General features: G+C 42.0%; 1 protein-coding gene across 2 annotated transcripts in view; it reads right to left on the bottom strand.

The window, feature by feature from the left end:
- Nucleotides 1–27,163, bottom strand: part of abca12 (ATP-binding cassette, sub-family A (ABC1), member 12) — a 62,009-nt gene that overhangs the window by 34,280 nt on the left and 566 nt on the right. The window contains exons 2-35 of one of the 2 annotated variants that reach the window (XM_035604146.2): nucleotides 26,944–27,021; nucleotides 26,686–26,779; nucleotides 24,773–24,908; nucleotides 23,779–23,909; nucleotides 23,261–23,325; nucleotides 21,924–22,094; nucleotides 21,601–21,794; nucleotides 20,960–21,078; nucleotides 20,709–20,809; nucleotides 20,229–20,375; nucleotides 19,083–19,249; nucleotides 18,329–18,462; nucleotides 17,592–17,722; nucleotides 17,127–17,291; nucleotides 16,531–16,739; nucleotides 15,957–16,090; nucleotides 15,459–15,573; nucleotides 12,562–15,189; nucleotides 11,870–11,982; nucleotides 11,110–11,659; nucleotides 10,448–10,560; nucleotides 9,688–10,237; nucleotides 9,028–9,140; nucleotides 8,750–8,817; nucleotides 8,172–8,314; nucleotides 7,513–7,643; nucleotides 7,100–7,242; nucleotides 5,295–5,462; nucleotides 4,886–5,103; nucleotides 3,037–3,984; nucleotides 2,745–2,851; nucleotides 1,458–1,564; nucleotides 596–795; nucleotides 313–389 (exon numbers count right to left, since the gene is read on the bottom strand). In XM_035604146.2, the coding sequence (XP_035460039.2) occupies nucleotides 313–389; nucleotides 596–795; nucleotides 1,458–1,564; nucleotides 2,745–2,851; nucleotides 3,037–3,984; nucleotides 4,886–5,103; nucleotides 5,295–5,462; nucleotides 7,100–7,242; nucleotides 7,513–7,643; nucleotides 8,172–8,314; nucleotides 8,750–8,817; nucleotides 9,028–9,140; nucleotides 9,688–10,237; nucleotides 10,448–10,560; nucleotides 11,110–11,659; nucleotides 11,870–11,982; nucleotides 12,562–15,189; nucleotides 15,459–15,573; nucleotides 15,957–16,090; nucleotides 16,531–16,739; nucleotides 17,127–17,291; nucleotides 17,592–17,722; nucleotides 18,329–18,462; nucleotides 19,083–19,249; nucleotides 20,229–20,375; nucleotides 20,709–20,809; nucleotides 20,960–21,078; nucleotides 21,601–21,794; nucleotides 21,924–22,094; nucleotides 23,261–23,325; nucleotides 23,779–23,909; nucleotides 24,773–24,908; nucleotides 26,686–26,779; nucleotides 26,944–27,009 (8,656 nt within the window). In that variant the 5' untranslated portion in view covers nucleotides 27,010–27,021. The remainder of the gene's footprint in view (nucleotides 1–312; nucleotides 390–595; nucleotides 796–1,457; nucleotides 1,565–2,744; nucleotides 2,852–3,036; nucleotides 3,985–4,885; nucleotides 5,104–5,294; nucleotides 5,463–7,099; nucleotides 7,243–7,512; nucleotides 7,644–8,171; nucleotides 8,315–8,749; nucleotides 8,818–9,027; nucleotides 9,141–9,687; nucleotides 10,238–10,447; nucleotides 10,561–11,109; nucleotides 11,660–11,869; nucleotides 11,983–12,561; nucleotides 15,190–15,458; nucleotides 15,574–15,956; nucleotides 16,091–16,530; nucleotides 16,740–17,126; nucleotides 17,292–17,591; nucleotides 17,723–18,328; nucleotides 18,463–19,082; nucleotides 19,250–20,228; nucleotides 20,376–20,708; nucleotides 20,810–20,959; nucleotides 21,079–21,600; nucleotides 21,795–21,923; nucleotides 22,095–23,260; nucleotides 23,326–23,778; nucleotides 23,910–24,772; nucleotides 24,909–26,685; nucleotides 26,780–26,943; nucleotides 27,022–27,163) is intronic. The other variant, XM_047337271.1, reaches the window with a different exon arrangement.

Here is a 27,163-nt window from a genome sequence, read left to right as displayed (position 1 = left end):
CCCTCGCTGGGAGAAATGGGAGATGGATCACTACATCTTGCAACCACGCCCTCTGTTTAAATCCCACATGGGAATTATGTCGCAGAAGGCATTGAGCTGGCTGCAGCAGAATGGGACTTGGACAGGCCATGTTACAACACATTGACAGTAAGTTTTTATTTTTTTTATTTTTTAGATGTTCGCTGATTTTTCTGATCCTGCACTGGATCAGTTTGCATATACTGTCGTGACTAGCTGGTGGTTAACTGTTACATCCGTGATATCATAATGTTAAATACAGAAATTGTTATGACGCAGACAAATGTCTCTCACCTGGGGAGGTGACGTTAATGTTGAGAGAGCTCAGGCTGCTGGTGTTAAAGTCAAAACCTTGACCCAACACGGAGGTCCTGTAATCACACAAACACACACACACACACACACACACAGAATTGAAACAGACACAGTTAAATGCAGTTTCAACAAGAAATATTAAAAACTGTCCTTCAAGAGTTAAGCAAACACAAGGAAACTTTGCCTCACAAAGGTGAGGGCAGCTTTCTGGGAACAAACTGCTGTAAAAAACTTTTAGGTAGGATGAAGCCAATGCCAATACCAGTTTGCCTGGACATCGTAGGTTCTTGGGTTGCCGATGATGGTCTGGAAGATGGCATCAGTCAGTGAGGTGGTATTAACCATCACACTCTCAATCAGGATCTGCAGGCTGGGCAGAATAGTGCGACAGAGCTGACCGCGCTCTATGGAGAGGTACCACTGCAGCAGACGTCCAGACTCTGTATTCTCCAGGGCGCACACCTACAACAGACCAGTCATGTGAGCGCCATAAGGAGTTTCTGGAGTCTCATCAGACATATGTGACAAAGATTGGTTGGTCGGTCGTAAATTGCATGCCACTGTGGTGTGGGAATATCTAACTTGATAGTTTATTTTAGGACTTTAAAGACTGAAATAAATCTACTGCAACTGAAGAATTTGATTAAGCTCTTTTTTTTCTGTAAAGTTTAACTGTCAATGACTTACCATTCAGGTCTGAGCAAAACGTCGAATACTTAAATGCATCAGCATCACTGTCAGACTAAAAAATACATTTAGTTACAACTGACCAAAAGGAACCAGTGTTGGTGTTATTTTTTATGTCCATATCCCAGCCATATTTTGCTAGAATTTGACTGCCTAATGACTATAAGACTTTGGGTCAGGCACGCATGATAACATCCTAATAACACAGTTGACATGTTTATCATATTGGTGCATATGAGAGGGTCTTAGAGCTTCAACATAACACTAATGTAATTAGGGCTTCTGCTATTTTAAAAATGATTTAAATTACAAGTTTTTATAATTAAAAATGTGCTTATTAAAAGGTTTAATCTTGTCGGTGTTTTCAGTCATTCCGAAGTACTATTTGTCTTCCTCATTTGGATGAATTATAAATGTGTCAAAGTTAATGCAGAGACCTGGGATCTCAGGAGGGCAAGATGCGCTGTGAATTGCTGGCTTGTCATGTTCATTTGGAAGAGCTCAGCGGCACTTTGGAAGATCTGCTGCCAGAGGATCAGAGACTCTGTGAAGGGAGGGGCAAAAAGGAAATTAGGGTCAGAGAGGTTATTAGAGTTAGACAGAAAGACGGCACGAAAAAAAGGGAAAAAGAGGTCAATAAGGTCTGTAAGGTGACAGAATGATGTGACGTCCCACTGGGCCTCATTACGACTTGCACCATTAAGGGAAAGCATCTTCAGGAGGCAAACAGCAAATGATCTTCTAGCCCAGTGCGGGATTGATGGGGCCAGAAGGGGCAGCAATACAAGATGATGTTGTGCATTAAAACACATCTGACAAGCCCTAAGAAAGGTAGCGTGATGTGATGACAGAATATTTAATTAGGCCAAAATGAGACAATGTTGATGCTTAATCTCGGGGGGGCTCAACACCTGGAGGCCTGTGCGGTTACAGTTCACTATGTGTGTGTGTGTGTGTGTGAGTGCGTGTGTGTGTGTATGAGCGACTTTGTGAAGACGCGAAGCTGCTGCTGCTTACAAAGTGTTTCCACGCGCTGAAAACATTATCACACAAACACAGGCGCCGATTAAAAGGGGGCCGTAGATGTCCACTTGTGTGAGTGCGAGGGGAGACGTTTAGCGACTGCGGACGGCGTAAGTGATTGAATTCTACTTTGCTAATGAGATTTAAAAAGGTGCTGAGTGGCTTTCTGCTGGAGCAGGGCCATACGGCCTTGGGCTCCTTGGGAGCTCAAGCTAAGCTGGTGTGAAGTCTTATTCCTCATATCTCCAGAATGAATTATGCCGCACTATAATCATGTTTACAATAACAACGGCATTAACAAAACGTTTTATGGTCTTCCCATGGTCTCACAGTGGCTATGATGGTCAGTAGAAGGAGGTGGCACTCTTCCAAGCCGTGTGACTGTTTAACGGCACACACTGGCAGCGTGTGCTCATGCAGACATGCACACTGTCACAGCAGGTATGTAAACCCAAGCTGCAGCATCAGTGTGCACTCTACAGTGCAGCAACAATTAGACCAAGCATGAATGGGAATCGAATTCAATACAGACTCAAGAGGTAAAGTTAATTTGGAGAAACTGAAAGGATAAAAGCAACATTCGCAGGGGAATCCTCCGTCTGACTAATGTGTGCACATTTGTCTAAGCTGCCCTTGGTCCAGGAGGCCTCTAAATGTCCGGCCAGAGTCCGAGAGACAGTAGATCAGAACTGTAGCGTTACCTTGAGAATCACTGGCCAGAGCTCTGGTGATATTTTTAAACACAGAGGAGAATGGAAGGCCATTGGGAAGCATATCAACAGCATTCTTCAGGATATCCAGTGGTGACCTGGGGAGATTAAACAACATAATGGAGAAAAATTAGGGAAAAGGGCAAGATTAAAAGCACTAATTTACAGATCCTAGGGGAACTGTAGACCTCAAGCTACATAATAAGTTTACACAAAACAAAACAGGCAATAAGTATTACATTTTTTTCCCCTGAATCCCTTGCCCAGTGCTAATAGTACTTACATCTGAAATGCATCGGGCAATGTGAGAAGCGAGAGCATCCCAAGGGCAGAGTTAATGGTCTCCTCCCGAGAGGCATTCAAACCCCACGGCATGTCACCGGTAGCTCCCTTCAACACAACACTCAGATCAGGATTGGCAAGGAACATGTGGACCGTCTCCAGAATTTCTCCTGTGGTAGGCGGGACAGCGATGGCTTTGAACATGGCAGGGTAATCGATGTAGAACAGGTCTATGAAGTCATCCATGGGGTCCCTTGTGGGCATAAACGGGGCCTCGCGTCTGTGTCGGCTCCTCGTCGTATGGTTACTGCCAGTCATTGTGGTCAGATACATTCCCCGATGTTGACTCATGGGAGGCAGAAGACCACTGGTGCTCAACAACTGCCTAAGCATTGCTATTATGTTCTCAGCTAGGCCTTCAAACAGCTCGGTGTTTGCCGGCATGTCCGCGCTCATATTGGTCAGGAGAGACAAGATGGACCTTAGGATGTCGACCACTTTGGGCAGCGCCTGCATCAGCAGTTCTAGTCCAGATGCTTGAGTGGAGGCCAACCACGCCGTCATCTCAGCCACCTTCTCCAATATCAAAGTTGTGTCATTGGATGCCAGAAATTGCTCCAAGGCTTGGTAAACCATAGGCTCATCACCGAATATCTTCAGGTCCGTCATCAGTTTGACAGCTTCTCTCATCGCGTTAATAATAGACGCCTCGTTGACTCCAGAAAAGTCCCCCCGCACCATGGAGAGGACGTCGTCCGAGGTGATGTTCGCAGAGGCCAGGAAGATCATCGCTACCTGTTTGACGAGGTCCTGGGAGGAGCTGCTGTTTTGAAGAAGATGGGAGTTGTGGATGATGTGGCGCATTGCTTTTTCCATAGCTTCTACGTAAGGCTGGAGGAATGGGGCCACATTAAGCAGCTCATCTGAGAGCATTTTGATGGAAGACAGGCTGTAGAAGGGGAGAAATTCAGCGAACGTCAGGTTCAGATATTGTCTCGTGAAAAAACTATCAACTATCAAATATCAATTAACAGACAATGAACTGAGACTGTTTCTTAATACAATGATTCCACTTTACTCTAACTTCTCATATTTGACCAGAAGTTTCTTCATCCTCAAGCTTTTTATCTCTTAACTTACTTTTCCCTTTTTCATCCCCAATACTATATTGTGTAGTCTTTCCACTGTGATAAATGATCTATAACTCATGTGGTCAGACCTGATTGATTCCCTGCGATACACAGAATGTGATCATTATCACCATGCCCGGCTCATTATTGCTGCTGGCGTATAAAGGGAAATCAATTTTAAAAGGATATTGCACTTAGCTGAATCATTGTTAAGCCACTATCTGCGCAGGCTTCTCTGTTTTTTTTTTCAGCCAGACTCGTGTTAAATTAATCAAGCAGAATGCAAATGTGGTCACTCCACTTGAAGTGAATCAAATGGGCTTGACTGGTGCGTTGTGGATGATGTTGTGACATCAAATGAAGGGCGCGAGTTCATGGAAGGATGAGTCTGTGTCCATGGTTTCCGCGTAGACATGCAGCAGACTCTTTCCATGGAACTGTATATTTCCACTATTAATTAAAAACATTGTTGAATATGATGAGCCTGTGATGTTCAGTGGGTCTTGTTTGGCGGCCGCACGGCATGTTCATATGACTGCCTCACACTGTCCTCATATTGTATGGCTGCAGGGTAGCCTGTGCTGTCTGATCTACTAAGGCGTCTGTCGGTGAACAAAGAAAAACGGGGACAGAAGTATGCTCTGATTGCGTTTCCACTGCAGCTTTTGAACGTCATGCCAGGAATGACATTATCTGACTGCAGCGGTAGATAGCTGTCACCTGTTTTGTAACTGCGCGTCCTGGAGCTGCTTGAACCAGTTGTGCTGTGCCTGGAGGCTCAGAGGCTGGCCCGCCAGCGTCGAGATCTGGTAGGAGAAAGCCTCGACGAGCTGCTCCGTCACCAGCGTTCGGTTGACACCGACGTGGTACAGAGTCTGCATGGCCGTGACAATCTTGGCAGCTGTGGCATTCACAGTCATTGGTCCCACACCCATGTGCTGTACAGGCGACAAGAAATGAACCGTGAGCAACGCGCAGCTTTCTCTGTGTGTCAACACTGCCACCAGGTGGGGAAACTGTCAACTGCTCTTGAAGTAACTAAATTTCAGTCCAGTCTGACAAAATATAATGTCTATTGCCAAATTCGTTTTTGGCAATTTCTTAATTGATCTAGCAGGCATCTACTCACAGTCATGTTCGTGTGGGAGTAAACGGTCTGGGCTGCAGCATGGGCCTCCAAAACAGGCTGCAGGCTGATGTTGCACCACATCGCCATGGTGGCAGGGCTTAACCCTGCTGCCTCGCCCACTGGCTCCCATGCTTTGAGAACTTCACTGCAATCCAGGGTGCCATTAGCCTTAGCGAGGGGGAAAATGACAACAAAACGTCAAAGGGTCTCATTGTGTTTCACATCCATTGTTCAGAGAAAACCAGTTCGGAAGCAAGAGAGAGAGAGAGAGAGAGAGAGAGAGAGAGAGAGAAAGAGAGAGAGAGATTGACACAGAACAAAGTGTATGGGGAACAAAAGGCAGAGGCACAAGGGAACTATCATAATCTCTCAGTTCAGGCAGTTTACACAAAACAAAGAAAAGGGCAGAAGTCTCACACAGGTATCATTGCTTCTCACAGACACCAGATACACACCCACACAGACTTTACTGTACATGCGCACACAATGTGTATGCATGCACATACATTGGGCTAATCACAGAGTTAATTTCCAAGTCAGGAATCTCCCTCTAAGGCATACAAACAGATACAGACTAACACTTAAATAGCGTTCTGCTACACTAAACAGCCAATCTAAACTGGCTTTGTCTGGCTGATAATGACATAAGTGCATTAAAAAATATTCAATGAGGCCAGATAATATGAAAAATAACATACAATAAACATGACAGTGACTGTAAAATTTCATTTAATATTTTGACATTTGAGCAGCTTTCTGGCCAAGAAATAAGAAGCTCAGTGTCTATAGAGTAAATAGGCTACGGTCAGCTGACCAACACAGTTTGTTGTTTTTACCCTTCAGCTTTTGTACTGTTCGAACTGTTTCGTACAAAGTTTTGCTAATTTTATTACCTTCCTACTTGGCAAGAAAGCAACATGTCAAACTGTTGTTTTAAATAAAGGACAAAACATTCCAAAGTTACCACTTTAGTAGATTCAATTGCACAATCAAATGCTATTCAATACAACAGCCAAGTCATTATCTGTATTTACACCACCTAATTGTGATGCAATATTTAAAGGTGGTGATACATTTAATTGCACCTCAGTAAGAAGTCTTCCGTGAAACAATTGGTGGACAAAGTATTAGAAGCACCTCTTCACATACTTTTCTGTATTACCTATGCCTTTTTCTTTGTTATTCTATTTTGCATACCAACATACACATTGATACTGATACAGTATATCTGTGAAAACTCCATGATACAGATCACAGCCTGCCAATGTATGGCTCCGGTTAGATTTTTCCTCTATAATGTACGTAAAATAGCCTCCTACAGTATCTGTGTCGCCAAAAAGCAACACTTAGAACTGACTAAGGAACATTTAAAAAAATGTTTTTGACAAATCCCATCCAACATCTAGTCAACAGCTGTATCTTGAGCTGAGTCATCGTGAGTCATTCAAAGTGCTTCACCAGCCCACATGTTATCTGTGTGTCCTGGTACGAGAATGTTGTCTGTCAAATGTCTTTTCAGGGGTAAATCTGCATGAACGTGCCTATGACGACCAGTGGAACAGAGAGATTCCACACCTACAAAGAACAGCATTCTTTCATAATTTTCTCTCGATCATGTTCTATCTACAAAATAATTGTGACGCCAAGATGAAAGATATGTTTTGTTTGCATGCAATAATGCATCCGGATTAATGCGTCACCTGCAGTAGATCTCTGTCACAGACATACACACGCAAACACGTCCACAAAAGCAAAATGTACAATATGTACAAATGCTATCCCAGAGAAAACAGTTGCAGTCTAACCTGCTCAGCCGGCTGCACCGTGCGCTCAATGGCAAACTGAAGTCTTTCCATGACCTCCGACAAGTTAAAATGACTGGAATTCACAGAGCGAGCAACTTCTTTCATCAAGGTCACCACGGGCATCTGAAGGCTTAGTATCATCACTATGAGGAGGAGAAGACAGAGGGTTTGATCAATGTGAATGGCTTTACTAAAAAATTACATAAGTTTGGAAAACAGTAACTTAATCCAAGTAAATAATGGGAAATTGTCTCGGATATTTCAAGGTGCAAACGGTGTGCTTTGAAACCAGACCGGTTCTACTGCTGTTATTATGTTTTGACATGTTCTATAAACACAGTAGGAGTCTTGTCCATTTTCAGCCACTGAACAGTCTATCCTTATGTTGGCTTGTTGTCTGGTAGTGCTCTTACCATTCTCTGCTTGCATGTTTTTCCCCATACACCCAATGATTTTTTCAAACACTGGGACAACAGATGAGACATTGTGCCATAGTTCTGTTCCCTCGATGGATGACAGTAGAGCTCCAAGCATCTTTTCAAGCCTGTGATCAAATACAGGGCATTAGGGCAATCACAGGGGCAATGGAACAGTACTGTTCAATTGTGAAATAAATAAATACAGAATTCAAATTGACAATTCTCTCACGCACACATGAAAAGCGTGCAAATTAACCAGCACAAAGTAATTAAAGGAGACATATTATGCTAATACTCAGGTTCATGATTTTAATTTGGGTTATTACGAAAGATGATGCTCTCATGTTTTGTAAACACTTTAGTTTCCTCAGACTGCCTGCTCCTGCAGCTCCTTCTTTTAGCCAGCTGGTCCACTCTTTCGTGATTGTTCAACCGAACTCCAGTGCATGTAGGAAGTTATCTTGCTCTCGCTTTACCTGGCTTTGTTGTGGGCGTGCCTAGCCGCAAGGCACGCTAGATGCACTACCGCAAGATGGGCTTTTAAACTTTGCACATCTTTGACATCCACAAAGAAACCCTTTCTATAACTCACTGGAGTAAAAGGGAAAACTGAAAAAGCATAATATGTCTGCGTTAAGCACAATTTAACTTACGCATCCCACATGTCTTGGACCGTCTCTGCAGTCATCAACTGCCTCAGGAACGGAGAAAGTTGAGCAAAGCCGCCCAGAGATGAAGCAATTGTGTCCTGTAAGCCTGTACTCCCCATGAAAAGCATGCTCACAAGTTTGCCCACCTGACACAGAAAGAACGTTAGATTTTGTAAAAGATTTTCTTGTGATTTAGTGGAACATGTTGCACGTGATCTTTGATCCATCAAATATGATAACAATACTGACCAAAGGACACACAACTTTGACAGAAGCATGAAGAGCAAGTTTTTTGTTTTGTTTTTCCGTCTGTGATGACTATAAAGCCTCCATTTCAATACCCCCATAACTATAATACAAGGCGTGGTTTGTGACTGGGTGGTGGCCAAGAATTCCAGTACCAACAGAGATATCGTTGAGATGTTTTATCAGCATTTTGGCAATGTAACGTAATGTTTGACTTGCTAAGCCATCAAAAGTCTTATTTTCCACATATAAACCAATACTAAACGTACTGAAAGAGAGCTCAAACCAACAAAACAAAAATGATATACTTTTCATACACACGTTTTAAGCCTTACCTGGCTCAGTATCATGGGCACATTTTCAAGTGATGCACTCTCAAAACTTGCCCAAAGACTCATATTGCCTGAAATCACAAGAAATACCATTCATGAATTGGAACTTCAAGTTCAGGGTCAAACACACAAACATAATCATCCTGTTGGAGCACTGTGAAATATTTGATAGGCATCTCTTAGGCTGTCTGGAGTCAAAGCTTGAATAATAAAGTGCGCTTCATCAGAGTTCATCAGGATTCAACTTGTCCACCTTCAGTGACACCGAGGAGCTAACTTGCCTTGGCCTGACTCCAGGATGAACTGAGTGATGTTAATGACCGCAGAAATGTAGGCCCGAGCTGTGCTGTTTGGTGGCAGAAGGCTCTCGACTGTCTTCATCTCGTTCAAAATTCTTAAGAAACAAAGCAAATAAATATTTCACATCTGAACATGTCTCATTAACATTAAAAAAGTATGTCTAATAACATTTTTGAAGGATTGCATACAGTGCAACAGCATGCAATCAAAGTTTCTGTTAGCTCTAAAATTAAAATTATGATCTCTGGAATGCGTAAAGTTTTTAATCATAGTCACTTACTAAATAGGACCACTTTCCTGATATTTGTGATGAATACAATTGTATAAACATCTATATATATATATATATATATATATATATGCAACCAGTCATGATAGAATATTGATTATAGCTGCCCTAGGCTGCCCTACTCTTCAGTTGTCTACACCCAGTTACAGATATTTATTCTGCATCAACAATTAAATTAGTTCATCACTTTAAAACAATGTGTTATTAATAATAAGAATATATCATTTTATATCAGAGTTAATTATTTATACACATTAGCTGAGGGTGCTTATTTCAATTGCTTTTCTTCAACATAACAAACATAACATTAGGGCAATTCTGTAATTTGAAGAATATGATTAAATCCACTCACATCTCATTGAAGGTGTCTGGTCCAGACGCTGTGGAGATGCTCTCAAAATATGTGGTTGCTAGTTTTATTCCAGAAAGCAGGTACATGGCAAACATGTCTGGTATTGTCTGTTGGACAACACTCTCCGTTCTCTTGAGGATACGGAGGGAGATGTTGAGTGACGAGGCAAAGCCCATGTCTGGCTGGACAGTGAGCTTTAATGAATCCTGCACAATCTCCAGGATGTTCTGCTGTACAGAGGGCGGCAGGGGGCCTGTGGCTGCGGTCAGGAGCTGCATTGCACTTTGGACTGCTTCCAAGATGGCAGCTAAGAAGTGGTCACTCTGTAGGCCACCTGGTTGCTCTGCCACCATTAGGGCTTTGTTCAGGGAGTGGGTCACATTGCCAATTACAGAGAGATAGGCCCTTTGATCATTATCAAGAAATATAGCCATAGTCTGCAGCAGCTGATGAATGTCTGTCGCTGGGGTGGACATGTTTATAGAGGAGTTTCCCCATTGGAGCATACTGGTGAAAATCATCTGGACATTGGCCCAAAGACTCATATTGCCTGAAATCACAAGAAATACCATTCATGAATTGGAACTTCAAGTTCAGGGTCAAACACTCAAACATAATCATCCTGTTGGAGCACTGTGAAATATTTGATAGGCATCTCTTAGGCTGTCTGGAATCAAAGCTTGAATAATAAAGTGCGCTTCATCAGAGTTCATCAGGATTCAACGTGTCCACCTTCAGTGACACCGAGGAGCTAACTTGCCTTGGCCTGACTCCAGGATGGACTGAGTGATGTTAATGACCGCAGAAATGTAGGCCCGAGCTGTGCTGTTTGGTGGCAGAAGGCTCTCGACTGTCTTCATCTCGTTCAAAATTCTGAAGAAACAAAGCAAATAAATATTTCACATCTGAACATGTCTCATTAACATTAAAAAAGTATGTCTAATAACATTTTTGAAGGATTGCATACAGTGCAACAGCATGCAATCAAAGTTTCTGTTAGCTCTAAAATTAAAATTATGATCACTGAAATGCGTAAAGTTTTTAATCATAGTCACTTACTAAATATGACCACTTTCCTGATATTTGTGATGAATACAATTGTATAAACATCTATATATATATATATATATATATATATATATGCAACCAGTCATGATAGAATATTGATTATAGCTGCCCTAGGCTGCCCTACTCTTCAGTTGTCTACACCCAGTTACAGATATTTATTCTGCATCAACAATTAAATTAGTTCATCACTTTAAAACAATGTGTTATTAATAATAAGAATATATCATTTTATATCAGAGTTAATTATTTATACACATTAGCTGAGGGTGCTTATTTCAATTGCTTTTCTTCAACATAACAAACATAACATTAGGGCAATTCTGTAATTTGAAGAATATGATTAAATCCACTCACATCTCATTGAAGGTGTCTGGTCCAGACGCTGTGGAGATGCTCTCAAAATATGTGGTTGCTAGTTTTATTCCAGAAAGCAGGTACATGGCAAACATGTCTGGTATTGTCTGTTGGACAACACTCTCCGTTCTCTTGAGGATACGGAGGGAGATGTTGAGTGACGAGGCAAAGCCCATGTCTGGCTGGACAGTGAGCTTTAATGAATCCTGCACAATCTCCAGGATGTTCTGCTGTACAGAGGGCGGCAGGGGGCCTGTGGCTGCGGTCAGGAGCTGCATTGCACTTTGGACTGCTTCCAAGATGGCAGCTAAGAAGTGGTCACTCTGTAGGCCACCTGGTTGCTCTGCCACCATTAGGGCTTTGTTCAGGGAGTGGGTCACATTGCCAATTACAGAGAGATAGGCCCTTTGATCATTATCGAGAAATATAGCCATAGACTGCAGCAGCTGATGAATGTCTGTCGCTGTGGTGGACATGTTTATGGAGGGGTTTCCCCATTGGATTATACTGGTGAAAATCACCTGGACATTGGCCCAAAGACTCATATTGCCTGAAATCACAAGAAATACCATTCATGAATTGGAACTTCAAGTTCAGGGTCAAACACACAAACATAATCATCCTGTTGCAGCACTGTGAAATATTTGATAGGCATCTCTTAGGCTGTCTGGAATCAAAGCTTGAATAATAAAGTGCGCTTCATCAGAGTTCATCAGGATTCAACGTGTCCACCTTCAGTGACACCGAGGAGCTAACTTGCCTTGGCCTGACTCCAGGATGGACTGAGTGATGTTAATGACCGCAGAAATGTAGGCCCGAGCTGTGCTGTTTGGTGGCAGAAGGCTCTCGACTGTCTTCATCTCGTTCAAAATTCTTAAGAAACAAAGCAAATAAATATTTCACATCTGAACATGTCTCATTAACATTAAAAAAGTATGTCTAATAACATTTTTGAAGGATTGCATACAGTGCAACAGCATGCAATCAAAGTTTCTGTTAGCTCTAAAATTAAAATTATGATCACTGAAATGCGTAAAGTTTTTAATCATAGTCACTTACTAAATAGGACCACTTTCCTGATATTTGTGATGAATACAATTGTATAAACATCTATATATATATATATATATATATATATATATATATATATATATATATATATATATATATATGCAACCAGTCATGATAGAATATTGATTATAGCTGCCCTAGGCTGCCCTACCCTTCAGTTGTCTACTCCCAGTTACAGATATTTATTCAGCATCAACAATTAAATTAGTTCATCACTTTAAAACAATGTGTTATTAATAATAAGAATATATGATTTTATATCACAGTTAATTATTTATACACATTAGCTGTGGGTGCTTATTTCAATTGCTTTTCTTCAACATAACAAACATAACATTAGGGCAATTCTGTAATTTGAAGAATATGATTAAATCCACTCACATCTCATTGAAGGTGTCTGGTCCAGACGCTGTGGAGATGCTCTCAAAATATGTGGTTGCTAGTTTTATTCCAGAAAGCAGGTACATGGCAAACATGTCTGGTATTGTCTGTTGGACAACACTCTCCGTTCTCTTGAGGATACGGAGGGAGATGTTGAGTGACGAGGCAAAGCCCATGTCTGGCTGGACAGTGAGCTTTAATGAATCCTGCACAATCTCCAGGATGTTCTGCTGTACAGAGGGCGGCAGGGGGCCTGTGGCTGCGGTCAGGAGCTGCATTGCACTTTGGACTGCTTCCAAGATGGCAGCTAAGAAGTGGTCACTCTGTAGGCCACCTGGTTGCTCTGCCACCATTAGGGCTTTGTTCAGGGAGTGGGTCACATTGCCAATTACAGAGAGATAGGCCCTTTGATCATTATCGAGAAATATAGCCATAGACTGCAGCAGCTGATGAATGTCTGTCGCTGGGGTGGACATGTTTATGGAGGAGTTTCCCCATTGGAGCATACTGGTGAGAATCAACTGGACATTGGGTTGTTTCATCCACCGTTTGATGAGGTCGAGGTATAGCTCAATCTGAGTCTCAATAGCATTTAACATGGTAGTATTGAACAACATCACTGAACCTGCAATGTTTTGTTGAAACTCTAGGTTCAACTTTATGAAGTTCAATTCGCCCTCCAGAATCTTAACAGTTGCCAGGCCAATTTTACTAAGCCCTACACCATCTATTGGGTACTGGAGGCTGTTCATCAGGAATTCAACCTGGTTAGTAACTAACAAAGATAAATCTGTCTGTACCAGCTGTAATGTCACTTGCATTTGTGCAATGTAGAAAAATGGATGGAGAAGTTCTGAGATCGAGCTGTTTCTGGTGATATTTTCCAACTTTTTCAGGTACCATTCCACAATCCCCAAATATACTTTCTGGGTGTACAGTGGGTCCATCATCAAGGGAGAGTTAAGATTGTTAAATGGTTCCATGTTGGTAATTAGTTGTATCAGATTCTCCACCACTCTGATTTCTTTCATGATCTCTGGAGTGTTCAGCTGGTTCATCTGGAGGCTCGTCTTTATATTGGCCATGGTGCTGTTCAAGGCGTGTGCAAGAACCATGTTTGGATTGGAGCTGAAGTTGGCTTGAATGACATCTCTCAAAGTTGCATTGACGATCAGCGGGATAAGGGAGAGGATGGCTGTCTGATTACGGAGATCAGGTACGTGTTGCAGGAAACCGCTGACACCATTTATCAACCCCATGACACACTGGGCTGTCACCATGAGGTCATGCTGAGGTTCAAAACACTGGCTAGTATTGACAATCTTCATTATGCTAACCAGCAGGTCGTTTATGTTAGCAGCTCCAAGTAGTGCAGCCAGGTTATTCAGCTCCGCATGGGTTAGGTTTGACTGTCCTAGAGCATTCTGGACATCAGACACAGAAATATTCGGCGTAGCCAAGAGCGATCTGATTAAATTGAGAGTCTGTTTGAATGTCTCCACAGTGGCAGAATCATTTGGGCCAAGAAGGAGTGTGAAGAAATGGGATGCAATTTCCTCATATTCCCGTCCTACTAGAACCAAGTTGGTTGCAGCTACTTTGATGGTGACTGTGCCATTGGCTGAGGATATCAGGTCTAATATCTGGTGCATGAAGGTGAAGATTTCAGAGATTCCAGCAACACAGTCTTGGCCGGCTGCACATTTGGTCAACTGATACTGCAGAGCTTTGAAATCCTGGAGAAAGCGAGCAGCTCCTTGTTGGTACTCCTGTGGTAGGAATGCCACAAATTTCTGGAAAACAATGCTCTGGGCAGCATCTGGTCCAGCCTGTGTCAGGTTCTGAAGACTCTCAGGGGTGAGGAGATTGAGAAAGTCCTTGGAAAGCAGGTGGAGATCAGTGACTTGTGCTGCGCTCAGCTGCCCACTTGGTAACAGGAGATGTTCGATTCTTCGTAGTCTGTACATGGACATCACCAATTCTTGAAGCTGGCGAATGTACCCAAGAATGATTTTTGTAGGGTCACCATTTGGGGAATCGGTCACTGTCTTCAGTAGCTCAATGGTACTGAGGATGGTCTCCACAATACCTGAGGAAGTTTGGTTGGTGAAAGGCTGCATTGCTTTTCTGAGCTGGGCCACAACATCTGGGTGAAAGTAGTCAGAATAGGTAAGCAGACTGTGCCCCATGATGTGGGGGAGAGCAAGAGTGAGGTTACCCTCCAAGGAAAGGAACTGCATTATCAGCCTCTCAAACTCAGGCATTGTTGGGTCGGTCTCGTTGAAGGTAAAAATGTGCTGGTTGCGCCTGCCAAGCTTTGAGGCAATATCAAGCACCGTGGAGACATTCAGGGGGCTGTCACCAAGGAGCAGAGGCAGCATTGGTGCCAGACCTGTGGACTGTAACAGGGCAGTTATTTGAGGAAGTATGACATCAGGGTTAGAGATGCTGCTGTCGGGAAGGGTGGTGACAACACGCAAAAACGTGTCCAGGTTGTGCATCAGGTTAACCAGGTAGGCAGAGAGTGCATCTCCTCCCTTGATTTCTTGTTTCAAAAACGATGCTACCAGATGTTTAGAGATGTCACCATACAAATGCTGCAAAAGATTCAAAGTCCCTTTGAGACCACTATAGAGAAAAGAGAAGAGTGGAAAATAATCTTATACAAGTATCATGTGTATCAAACAGGAAAAAACAATAATACAACTTCTGGTGTTTTTTCTCCTCAATCACTATTATGCTGAATTCTGCATTTGTGCAGAGTTGCTCTGTTCACAGAAAAACTAACAATAGCAGTTCAAGTTAATCATTTAACCCAAACAGTAGTTTGACATTTTGGGAACTAAGATTGTTTTTTTGTCGTTATTCATTAAAACTATACAAGCTTTGTCACTTACTTCACCAGGACGTCTTGACTTGGTGAGAGCAGAGCCTGAGTCATGGCCTGCACAAATTGTGGCCAGTTCAAACCAGTATCACATTCAAGGGCTAAGGTGAAGCTGTTGACGGAGCCTAAAGGGGACGGTAAACACATTACACACATGCATTAATTGTTTTGCATTGTATTGCATTTCCTAGGCTGGATAAATCATTCCTTAGTTTTGGGTAAACTCATTTAAATACTTGGTGAATAAATGTTGCGTCATTTTGGGATGATATTAATTGATATTTCATCCACATATTCCCCCTGCACACTCTTCATAGACCTTCATTATAACAGCCCAGTGGCATTGCCTATTAATTATTGTACACAAAACCTTACAAAGAACATTTTTTCGTAAGCTAGCGTTTACTGAATATGTATTGATTTTCATGATTTGCATTTTTAACTAACAAACAAATCTCTTGAGGAGAATTTGAGACGAGAGAAGGGAAGAGAAGAGAAGAGGACTCACAGTTGGCTGGCTGAGTTACGACACCAGGCCTGTAGTTCAAAACCCAGTAAACCATGTGGAAGTAGTTCTTTACATCGGGCCACAGTTGACTTCTCTCAATCATTCCTCCAAGTTTCACCATGAACAAGAAAACACTAAAAGCAAAGCAAAGCAAAAGAACAACACTGTTGAGACAGTGAACTGATAACCAACAGCATGAAATCATGTCCTTTTCACCTATTTTTTTTTTTTTCATTTCACAAAACGCACAGAAATGGGAGATTTGCAGCATAGCTGTGTAAAATTCAACTTAAAGTTTTTTTCTGGGGGAAATGTTGATAGGCGTGAACCTTAAAACCTCTAAGGTTGAGAAATTTTATTTTAAGATTCTAAGAGGGTATAACAACCTGTAATCAATCATTTGGTCACATCAAAAGCACTTAGAGCAAACAACCACTTGGAATGAACTCTGCACATTTATAATTTTTTTTATTCTGTCCACTGCTGTAACAACCAAATTTCCCCATTGTGGGATGAATAAAGGAATATTTTATCTTATCTTATCTTATCCTAATCAACAATTTTTTTCCAAGACCTTTGTTGAAGAGCTTGCGTGACATCATGAGTGCTGTTGTCTGGCATCCAGTTCATCCAGTATGCTCCACCCAGCTCTGTTGCCAGTCTGTTCAGAAACTCTCCAAATCGCATGCTCTTGTTGTTCAACTGGTGCCACTCAGAGAGAATCATGGGAAGTGTTGCGTTGTCGTCCGTTTGGCTTGTGATTGCGGCGTACACCTCTTGTGACTGTGACAATAACATAGGAAATGAGATTAAAGACACCCTGACACCAAAGTCACCTTTGTTGAAACAAAGTCGGCGAACGACTTGAATTCATATCTTCTGTATTTACAAGTCCAATAAAGAAAGTGAAAAATCTAAGTAAATAAAAACATATTTGTATTATTATCATCAAGACTTTATCACTAAAAACTGAACGACCTTTCTTCATCACATCAGGACTGTTTGATTCTGGTCTGATGTGAGTAGTCTAGCTGGAGTTGGAGAAGCATTCATAACATCATTTATGTATTCTTCACACAGTAAGGGGATTTCAGGCAGTACTCTCTGATACAAATTGGTTAAAAATCACTTTGCAATGAAACTCTTGAGAAGGAGTTAAATAACTTTTACCTTCTGAATCAATGGCAGCCAGTCCTTCAGTAGAGCTTGCTGCTGAGAAGAGCTGTTTTGGCAGATCACTGACCTCCACGCGTCAATCTTTATGCTCTCAGAGGTCAAGAGCCACTCGAAGGGACCCAGGACAGCCTCACAAGTTAAATTCTCAGATGCCAGAGTCTAGTTTAAAAAAAAAACCCCACCAGTTTATGAATTTGCTACCGTTTCATTATTTTTCATAACATCATCAAAGCATCCTCAAGCATGTCATTGTCTCAATTCATTTTAATAAATCATACCTTATTAATTCAAAATGAAGCTTTACTCAACATGTCCTTGTGAAAATATCTAAAACCCCACACCCCATTTTCATTGTTATCAATTTAAACAGCAATCTCTGAAATTAAATTCCCTGAATCTACATAAGACCAAGGTTATAAAATTAACATAATTTTCCCCTACGGATTAAGACTAACATACCTTCATAACAAGTCCCATCACACTGTCCAGGACACGACCAATCCAAACGCTTGCCTCAGACTGGTTTGTCATCAGCGTTGTATAAGTCGATTTAAGTTGATTGGCATCTTTCCAGATATTGGTCATCATTTCTGCAAACCAATAAGAGTGTTGACGACAAATGTACAGCAGAGAAACAACCAGTTCATCTGATTGGTGTCCTATATAAAGATAAATTGGAAGATTTGGTTTAGGCTCAAAAAACCTTAAGGCCACTTTCAACACAATTGTAAAGTCACCCACATGACTAACACTTCTGTTGTACAATACATCCCAAGAGGCAGCTCTTTAGTTCTCTAGTGTTCCATCTTCTCTTTCAGTCCCCAAAGAAAGGGTGTGAACTAGTTCCATTAACCTCGAGGTTACACAGACTACAGCGCGCACGCTATGTAAAGCTCACAATAATGACAGTGGCAGTGTGTGGGGGGAAAAGTAAGCCATGCTGCTTACACCGACATATATGTGAATGTGAAAACTTGTAGACTTAGTCTCTCTGCTCTTGCTTTGTGATTGTAAAGGCCGATATTAAGAGCCTGTATTTTACTTAGTATGTCTTAGCTCAGATTTTCTATCGAAATCAATTGCATCCTGAAAATAATGTGTTCTATGCTTGTGAGTATAAGAAGCTCTTTTTATACATCATGTGATTACTCCCACAGGAGGGGCCTCGCTGTAAGCGGGATGTTATGCAGTCTCACCTTCCACAGTGTCTAGGGCCGTGGTTGCTGACATCATGGACTGATAGCCACTTCTGAGGAGGCTCTGGACAACCATATCCACTTCAGGAACAAGTTTTATAACCTCCATCACCACTTGGCCGACGCTCAAAAACCTGTTGTAAACATAAGGCCAAACTCAAGACAAAGCACAAACTGTTGACAGTAGAAAGGACACGAGACTTAAGGGAGATCTGTTCTATCCATTTATATACAGATGTCTTATATTTGACCTAATTTGAAATTTTTATTTAGGTTGTGTCAACTTCAAGGTGAAGGAAGGAGAGGGGGAGGAAGACAAAAGGGTAAAACACATCACAAGATGGTTTCCAGTCAAAGCTTACAAAGAATAGGGCATTGAATAAATTGATCCAAATAAAGAAAAAGATCAAGTTGAATTAGTTCGGAATCGTTTGGGGATGTTATTTCTAAGCCATTTTAAAGCCAAGATTTCCCCTGTGTAGTGTATAAATGTCCGCTGTGGTAGAATTGTATGGAAAGTTGTTCACATGCTAAAACAACATAGGAACAATAAGAAATTGGATTTTGTATTTTGTTTGGTCATCTTTTACTAATACAGTGCAAAAACATAAGTTTACCCACTTAGATATATTTTTTAAAAACTTCCACATTCAATCTTTGTGTGACATTTAGGAAGCACATTCATTTGCTTTAATCTGGGGTTTTGGGTTTGACTTCCAGCGGACTGGCAGTTCACAGACGATGCTGTACTTACAGCTCCTCCTCGATATTTTGTGGTTGTGCATCCACGCTACGGCGGGTCCTCGTGGTGTTGGAGCCTCCCTGACCTCCTGGGGATAAACCTCCAATCAGACTGTGCAGCAGCCCTTTGGCGAAGGACACGTCATGCGGAGCAACGTGCTTACTCCATTTCAGGAGAGCCTGGGAATGACAGGGTCAACATAAGCAGGTAAAATAAAGAAAAAAGAGATTCCAAAAATTAGAGCTGCATAATTGAAATCAATCAGGCTTATGAATTACGCATAAGAAGTCCAAGAGGTTTTTTCCTGCTCTACTGTTGTCTCTTTCTGTCAGTATCTACACAATAAGTGCCATCACGTCTTCTTTTTTTTACCAAAAAGCCAAAAGGACTTTAGAACTACACTGTCCTGGTTGTTATAAATAATATATAGGAAACATTGTACACTTTCTAATTAAGTAGTATTTTGTGCTACGTAGTGTACATCAAATTCTCATGGTAAAAGTTTTTATAGTTATGACTTACATAAGATTATCCTGTGGATATTTGCTCACTAGGTACAAAAAGCAGAAAGCTGTGATTAAATAAAGTGGCCATCATTTGCGCAACACTGGACGTCACTTAAACATCAGCACCATGACACTGAATCTGTATGTGATGTGTTTAAATAAAGTGACACATGTACATCATTGTTACATGTCAGCATCATGTCACGAAATGATGTCCGACTGAGTACACAGAGTAATGACGGTGTGAGCTAACATCTTCTGATTGGGAATCAGCTCATCAAAACATGTGTACCATAGTGGCAGTGCTAATTGGGTATCCTTGCGGTCTCTGTTCCCCTGGTGCGACCTGCGAGTTGCAGTTGCTTGTTGCTATGGCCAGCAGCTTTCTTGAGGCGGCAGACTAATTATTGGGTGCAGTCTGAAACTAGTTGCGTGTGGAGGTGGCACTTGAGGATGCAAATCAAGAGCCAAGGCAGTAGAACACAAGCAGGCAGCATGAGAGACAGTAAGAGTGAGATACTGAGAAAAGGAGCAAAAGAACTACAGAAATATACACGGGACAGTGGCCGTCCACACATATCAAATAGCATCTCTTTTGTCTATGATCCTCTCTGCTGATGATGATAATAACGTCCACATCAGTTTAGCCCACCTGCTTCGCCACTTTGTCAGGGCTGATCCAGCGCAGAAGCATGTCCACAGTGCCTGTGCTGCACGCAGCCTTCAGCCAAATCGGGTTTGTGCTGTTGTCACACAGGTAGGAGCGCACCATGCCCCTGTCCATCGTCAGGCCGATGGCCTAAGACAGAGAGGATGGTCAGAGTATTTATCCTGGAACAGACTCTTAAGGAATTCATTCAGGAAATAAGTATTACCACAGCTATTAAAACATTTCAAATCCACTTCTGTTGCAGATCTGGTTTCCTAACTCAAAAGTGGCACTAGAGACTTCTGTGCTAGTTTTTTAATCTTGAAATTTATAATATCCAATGCGAAATTGCACAAATTTCCACTGGAAATGCATCTAATTCAGATGGGTGCTACGAACTCTATTTCAATGTGTGTTGTGTGATGTCTCTTCCTCCTGTGTACTACATGGGGATATAGTATAACGACTTTGAGCAACATGTACCTTGTCCAGTGGTATCTGGACCTCTCGTAGGACGTATTTCACCATGTCACTAAGTGAGTCATTCTGCAAGGTGACGACCTCTCCGAGGGAAATGGACACATCTGAGAGGGATCAAACCACATGGTCAGATGATTTCGACAAAAGTGAGCCTAATATACATTAATTCCATTTACTCAAAAGCACTATCAAAATGAAACGGTCTTCATGGGTGACATTTAGAATATGCGCAGTGCTACAGCTGATGGTGTTACCTTTGCCAGGCCAGTTTTGAATATAGCGAATCACGTTGATGCCTCCAACGAGCAGTGGATGCACGGGGGAAAGTGAGGCACCGGCTTCAGGGAAGTTTTTCTCGATGACACGCATAGCACTGGAGAAACCACGAGGGAAAAAAACATGTAATGCTCAAAACAAGACAGGACAGGCAGCAAACACCTGACAGAACTAATGACGAGACCAACGCACACATTTTGCCCTCCTGCTGCTCTACGTCCTTCAGTGAGTCGTAGATAGTTAAGTCACCAGGGGTCCGTTTTTATTTGACCTCAGCTCAGCAAACTGCACCACTCTTACGCCAAACCAGTCAATTATCCCCCAGACATTTTTGAAAGGTCAAAATATATTTTAAGCTACAGGATAACATCCCTCTTCTTTGCTGGCCGTGCATCACCTGAAAGCAGGGGGTTTCCCCTCACCTATTCAATGAAACTCATCATCAGGAAAACACTAAATTGGGCATTTAAATAAGGAATTAATTGGATTCATTGTAAACAAAATTTCAACATAGAATATAAAGACTGTTTTGCGGAGCTGAGCGCCACCTGATTTTGCCTTTTCCTAAGGTCACGCAGCTGCAGCCCGTTCACTCTGCACTGCTCCGTCGTGGACGTACCCCTGTATGTTGACGAGCAGAACGTCTGCGCTGCCCAGCACTTGGTCAACAGATCCTTGGGTGAAAAGCCGAGGAAGAGCCAGGAGACTTTCCCACAGTGAGGTCTGATTTTGCATCTGGTCGATCATCATCACCGCCATCCCGAACACCGTCACCATCTCATCCGTTTTTTTCTGCATCAGCTCTGTTAGTATCTGACAACCAGAGGCCAGAGAAAAAAAACGTGAAATCAAAGAAGAGGTTGTGTGCGACGAGTGCATCATGGCGCTGTGCTGGTGACATTTAGCTGACTCATGCAGCCACAGAGAGACACGGACTCGTACCTGGTTGAGTGTGTAGAGTGACACCTCTAACACAGTGTTGTTGCTCTTGCAGAAAGTGACCACAGAGTAGACGAGGGGGCCGGGCGAGCTCGTGTTCACCAACGGTAATATCAAGGTGCAGATGGCCCTCTTCACAAGGCTCACCGACTCCAGCATTTTGTTCATGCTCTCCTGCAAAGGACAGGATTCATATCAGCTCATGTGATTACAGCTAAAGGAGCCAATCAAGTGGAGGTGTACATTCAAAACATATTTAATTCATTAAATATTATTTGATTTTCTGAACACAAAGTACAGTTCAGTTATCAATGGTATACAAGGACCAAGCAGTTCTACACATGTGCATAACCCCCATATGTGATGTTATTTCATCATCGATCATTATACAAATGTCAAATTTTTAATTATTAGGCCAATGAATAGTTATAGGGAATGTTTTTATTACAATTTTGACATAAACGCATTTCTTGCTGTGCCTTAGGCTTGAGATTTTAATATGTGCTATCGTGAAGCCACCAGAATCAGGACTTGAGACTTGACCTGTACTTGTTACATTACATTACATTTATTTTGCCGACGCTTTTGGCCAAAAATCATTGATTTTCCGACTTATATCGGAGGTAGGGTAGGTAGCCTCAAGGGCCTGACCGGAAATCCAACACCAACCTTTTGTACCAAAGTCAGCGGTGTAACCCACTAAGCTATACTTGCTGCGATTTGATCATCCTTTACAAAAGGAGAGAGGAGATAATGCCGTCCCACATTTAAAATGAAGCAGCATTGTAGTTTTTACCAGGGTAGAATCAACAGAGCACCTATCTTGACTGAGCTCCGAATCCATAATAATATATATCTTCTATCAAGTTATGTATGTTGAAATTGAATATGTAGATAATATCATCATCATAACAAATAACTACATAAATAAATGTCATTTATATGCCTTCATGAATTCCCACGTCACATATTTCCTTAACTTCATGACGTTTTCAATTGAGTGTACAGAAAAGTGCTTCGCGTTTTTGTCCTGCTTATCCGCAACCTGCGCTTTGGAAATCTATTGTTTGTACATGCCTGTTTGCTCACTGGTCTGCCTGTAAGCCCCATATCTTTTATTAAAAGCCACTTCACTACATCGGCCTGCATTTTGGGTCTTCCTGATCTGCGCTGTTGTCAGCAAACCCTGACACTTCTAGGTCTTCCTTACAAGCTTTTATCCAAGTCTGCTGTGAACAATAACCTGTGCAAGGCAGAACAAGGTTTCAATACTGCGACAACTAGGGAACAGACTCTTCCTTATGCTCTGCTCTTTTGTGCCTTCCATCATATCCACCCACCTGATCTCCCGGAAGAGTGGTGTTGATGAGAGAGACATTATTCGGGCTTCCTTGGGATATTGGACCTAAAAAAAAGAAGAATACATTGTTGAAAAATGACCTAACTGTAAGGGTTACAGCAACAGCCAATATCATATTCACCTAATATTGCAAACATGAGAAGGACAAAGTCCAATTATTTTGGACCAAACAGTCAAAAGAGTCCTTAAAGTGTGTTTCTTAAAGTAATAGTTTAACATTTGAGGAAAGATTTCACGTTTATTTGCTTTCTTGTCAAGATGTTAGATGAAAACATCACGACCCCTCTCTAAATATGGAGGACGCCAGCTCAGCTCGGCATGAAGACGGGTAACAGGTGGAAAGGGCAAACAAAAAAAATGTCAAACTCTCGCTTTAAAGGATTTCTGTGAGGTGTCCATATTTGCAAGTGAGGGGAGTGAAACTTTGCTGGAAAAAGATGCAGATATGTTTTTGTCTTTGTACACAGCAGGAAGGGTCTGTGAAGAGGGACGACATACCCAGGATCTTGCTGAGGACCTCGATCAGTGCGGCTGGATTACCGCTGGAGTCATTGGGGAAAGTGAGCTTGAAAGAACCTGTCCCTTGAATCAGGCTCACCAGCGGGGAACCCTCCGACAGGAGGGAAGACCTGTCATACAGAGTCAGACGATGTAGTAAAGACCTTTACCAAATGAAGGCTATGTTAAATATAAATGTGATGAACTGAATAGTAAAATATCTATAGGAGCAATTATTTATGTTAGCATTTGCTCCCATGAGGCTTTGACCATGTGTAGTGGCTAAAACTTATGTCTGATAAATGCTATTTTTGTTTGTTTTTCTTGGTTAAAATGAAAAAATACTACAATTATATTTACGTATTTAGCTTGGAATAAAGACAGACAACTCCAAAAAGTGTTTTTCACACAAAAAACACCTTAAAACTCAAACTGTAACTGTTGAGTTACAAAATCAAGCGGAGCAAAGGCCCCTCGAAAGTATGAGGCAGGTATTTGGCCCTTCAACACCAAACAAAAGCTAAAGACTAAACTTAGCTGCGCAAAAGAATCATGCAAAACATCCTTCATCAGTGGGTTGAAGGTTAGAGAAAACAGGTTTGTCTATCCTTCTTCTGGAATTTAGATTTCACTGACAGAACAACAGCTTAACTAATCAAAGGGGAAAAAAAGAAAAGGGAATTCTACACCATATCTCCTAACTGACTGGCGGTGGCTGATGATTAGGAAAGAGGTTTGTAGACTTCCCTTCGCCCAGAGGGGGGTTGCCTGCTGTTGGTTTATTCCCATGAACACACTGATTAATCATCTCATGTGGTGTTGCTATGCTGAGGTGTCTCCCTCCTTTGTGACTCAAGGGTCGCCCGCACACCTTTTATGTACAGCACGTTTAAAATGAAGACGTGATGAATGATTCTGACTCAAATTTGAATGACAGTGTACTTGGTATACAGATAAACGATAATATATGATACGCACTGATGAATGGGTTTACCTTGCCCTGCCTGGAGTTTTCTCAGTGTACTTTGATCCAAGCGATTTGTTATGGCAATTGCTGTCCGTGTTGCACATGAGGGTCTGCAGGAAAGGGAAGAAGCCTGTGCTGGGTAGGTTGCGGGGTCCGACGTAACCTGGAGAGGAGACGTGACAAAGTCGTGACTCAAGTGAGGACGCCTGGAAAACACCACTTCCATGAAGAATTGTTTCAAAATCCCAGGAGAACATGTCCTCTATTATGTTGCATGTCAAATGCTTTCAGCGGAGCCACTTTAAATGAGCTATGGTTGAGTCCAAATACACTCAAGTAAAAGTCATGTCAGTGAGTAAATGCAGGTAATACACAAATATCATTAACACCTCATAAATTGGTCTGGCTACGCCAGGCTACTCGGCATCGGGGGCCTGAGCTTATCTCTGTGTCAACAATGAGAGTAACTCATACCATCTTCTGTCGGAAATCAATCTCAGCCATTTCTAATATTTTGAAACAAGAGAAAGTTAAGAAAGCAGAATCAGGTTATAGTCAAGCCGCTGTGAGCGGACTGACGGTGACTGTGGTATTCATTTATCATTAATATTATCATACATCTTGGCACAACAGATTGTACATAGGAGAATAGTGGCCTAGCAAACAGCAATTGACTGAGCTGAGTTATGGCAGGCTTGGCCATTTTGAATCCCAGATTGCGTAAACTCCCTTTGAGGACCTGAGTTACATCACACCTGGCTGTTAACCTCTACACCTTCCCAGACCGAATTGAGGGGGTAAGAATGTTAAATATTGACTCATGAGGGGTTTAACAGGAAGAATGAAAAAGTATTTAAAACAAAGTCATTCAACAAAGGGAACAAATTGGTCTGTTATGCTTTGTGACCACACATTCACATCGAAAATGTGGCAGTTAAAATTATATAATTCTGTATTCAAGAGCATTACTGCTGTCCAACAGTGGCAAATAGAACAAAAAAGAAGTATGAACACTTTGGCACATGCCTCCAAATACAACAGGAGTCATCTTAAGGAAAATAGTAAATCTGTAAAAGTATTTTGCAACTCAATGCAACATGATTCAAGGCCAGTGCTGTTCAGAAAGGACAGATGGTTTTGTGGCCTGCCTAAGGTGTGGCCAAATACTGTACCGCCGACTTGAAATGAGACAAAGAAACCCATGACAAAGCACCCAAATGGGGAGGGAAGGTGCTATTGTTCAGATTCCCTGGACAGTTTCTAAATTAGTGCACCCTGAGGTTGTCAAATTACATGTGAATCAAGGCATCCGCCGACTCTGACCCAGCAAAAAAGACTGGACAGGCTAAAGGGGGGAGGGGTTAACTGGTTGCAGTTAAAACCAGAATTTGGGTAAATTAATTTTACTCATGCTGTGTATAATGCAAAAAGAAATACCCAACATAGAGACAAGGAAATAGGAGGACGACGCTCTCTTGAATCTGTGGTTTTGTGAGTAATGCAACTTATCCGTCAAAGAACCAGAATTACTGGAAACTGGAAAATCAGACCTGGGGAATGTTCTTACAAAAGTGCTGGATGTGAAGCCTACCTCCCTCTACCTAACACTGTCTCCTTGAGCACCTTTATCCTCTTTATTGCAGATGAATAAACATGCGCTATACGTTAATAAGGTTTAACAACACAAAGGACGGGCAAACACCAGAGTCAACAGAGCAGGGAAAGGCTCAAATCTGAAGGACTGGTCGTGTTTGTACTGCGTTCCTCATATTTACTTTGATTGTGAAATTGGAAAGTCTCCAAACGGTTGGTTCCACAAACAGAAACACTGCACTCCCGACGTCAAGTCCCCATTGTGATGTGATGCATGTCCATTGAAACACAAATCCTTAACCAGACGTGGACGTGCTTTGAGGCGCCTCCGCTGTTTTTACACTTACATGTATCTTTTACAATCGCGGGAAACTGGTTGCGGGTCACAGCGACGATGATGAAGATGACCAGAGGCCAGCCGATGAGAGTCAGGGACCATACCTACGAACACAAAATATCATAAAACAAATTGGACTGTTCAGGCTGTCAGAGGTGCTGTTGTCTAAAGCAGATCCCCCTCAATCTTAGCTGGTGAAGCTGACATTACATTAGAATATGTGTGCTCGTGTCAAAAAAATGAAATAACGGCTCCCACTGTCCCTCACCGGCTGTCTGATGACCCTCAGCCCATTCTTCCAGAGAAGAAGTCGCAGCTGTTGGAGGAAGGCCATCTGTAGAGGAGGCTGGAGAGAAGACACATTATGGAAAAAAAATAGAAAAATTAGTCTCATGACAATTTCAATTTCTTTGTCTTTTATAACAGGGGGGGGGGGGGATTAGTTTGAGGTCCAGTATGTGTGAGCACGGTTCCATCATACACGATGC

This window comes from Scophthalmus maximus, chromosome 14 (genome assembly GCF_022379125.1).
Source record: "Scophthalmus maximus strain ysfricsl-2021 chromosome 14, ASM2237912v1, whole genome shotgun sequence".
Lineage (NCBI taxonomy): Eukaryota > Metazoa > Chordata > Actinopteri > Pleuronectiformes > Scophthalmidae > Scophthalmus > Scophthalmus maximus.
This window is presented reverse-complemented; position numbering and strand designations above follow the sequence as displayed.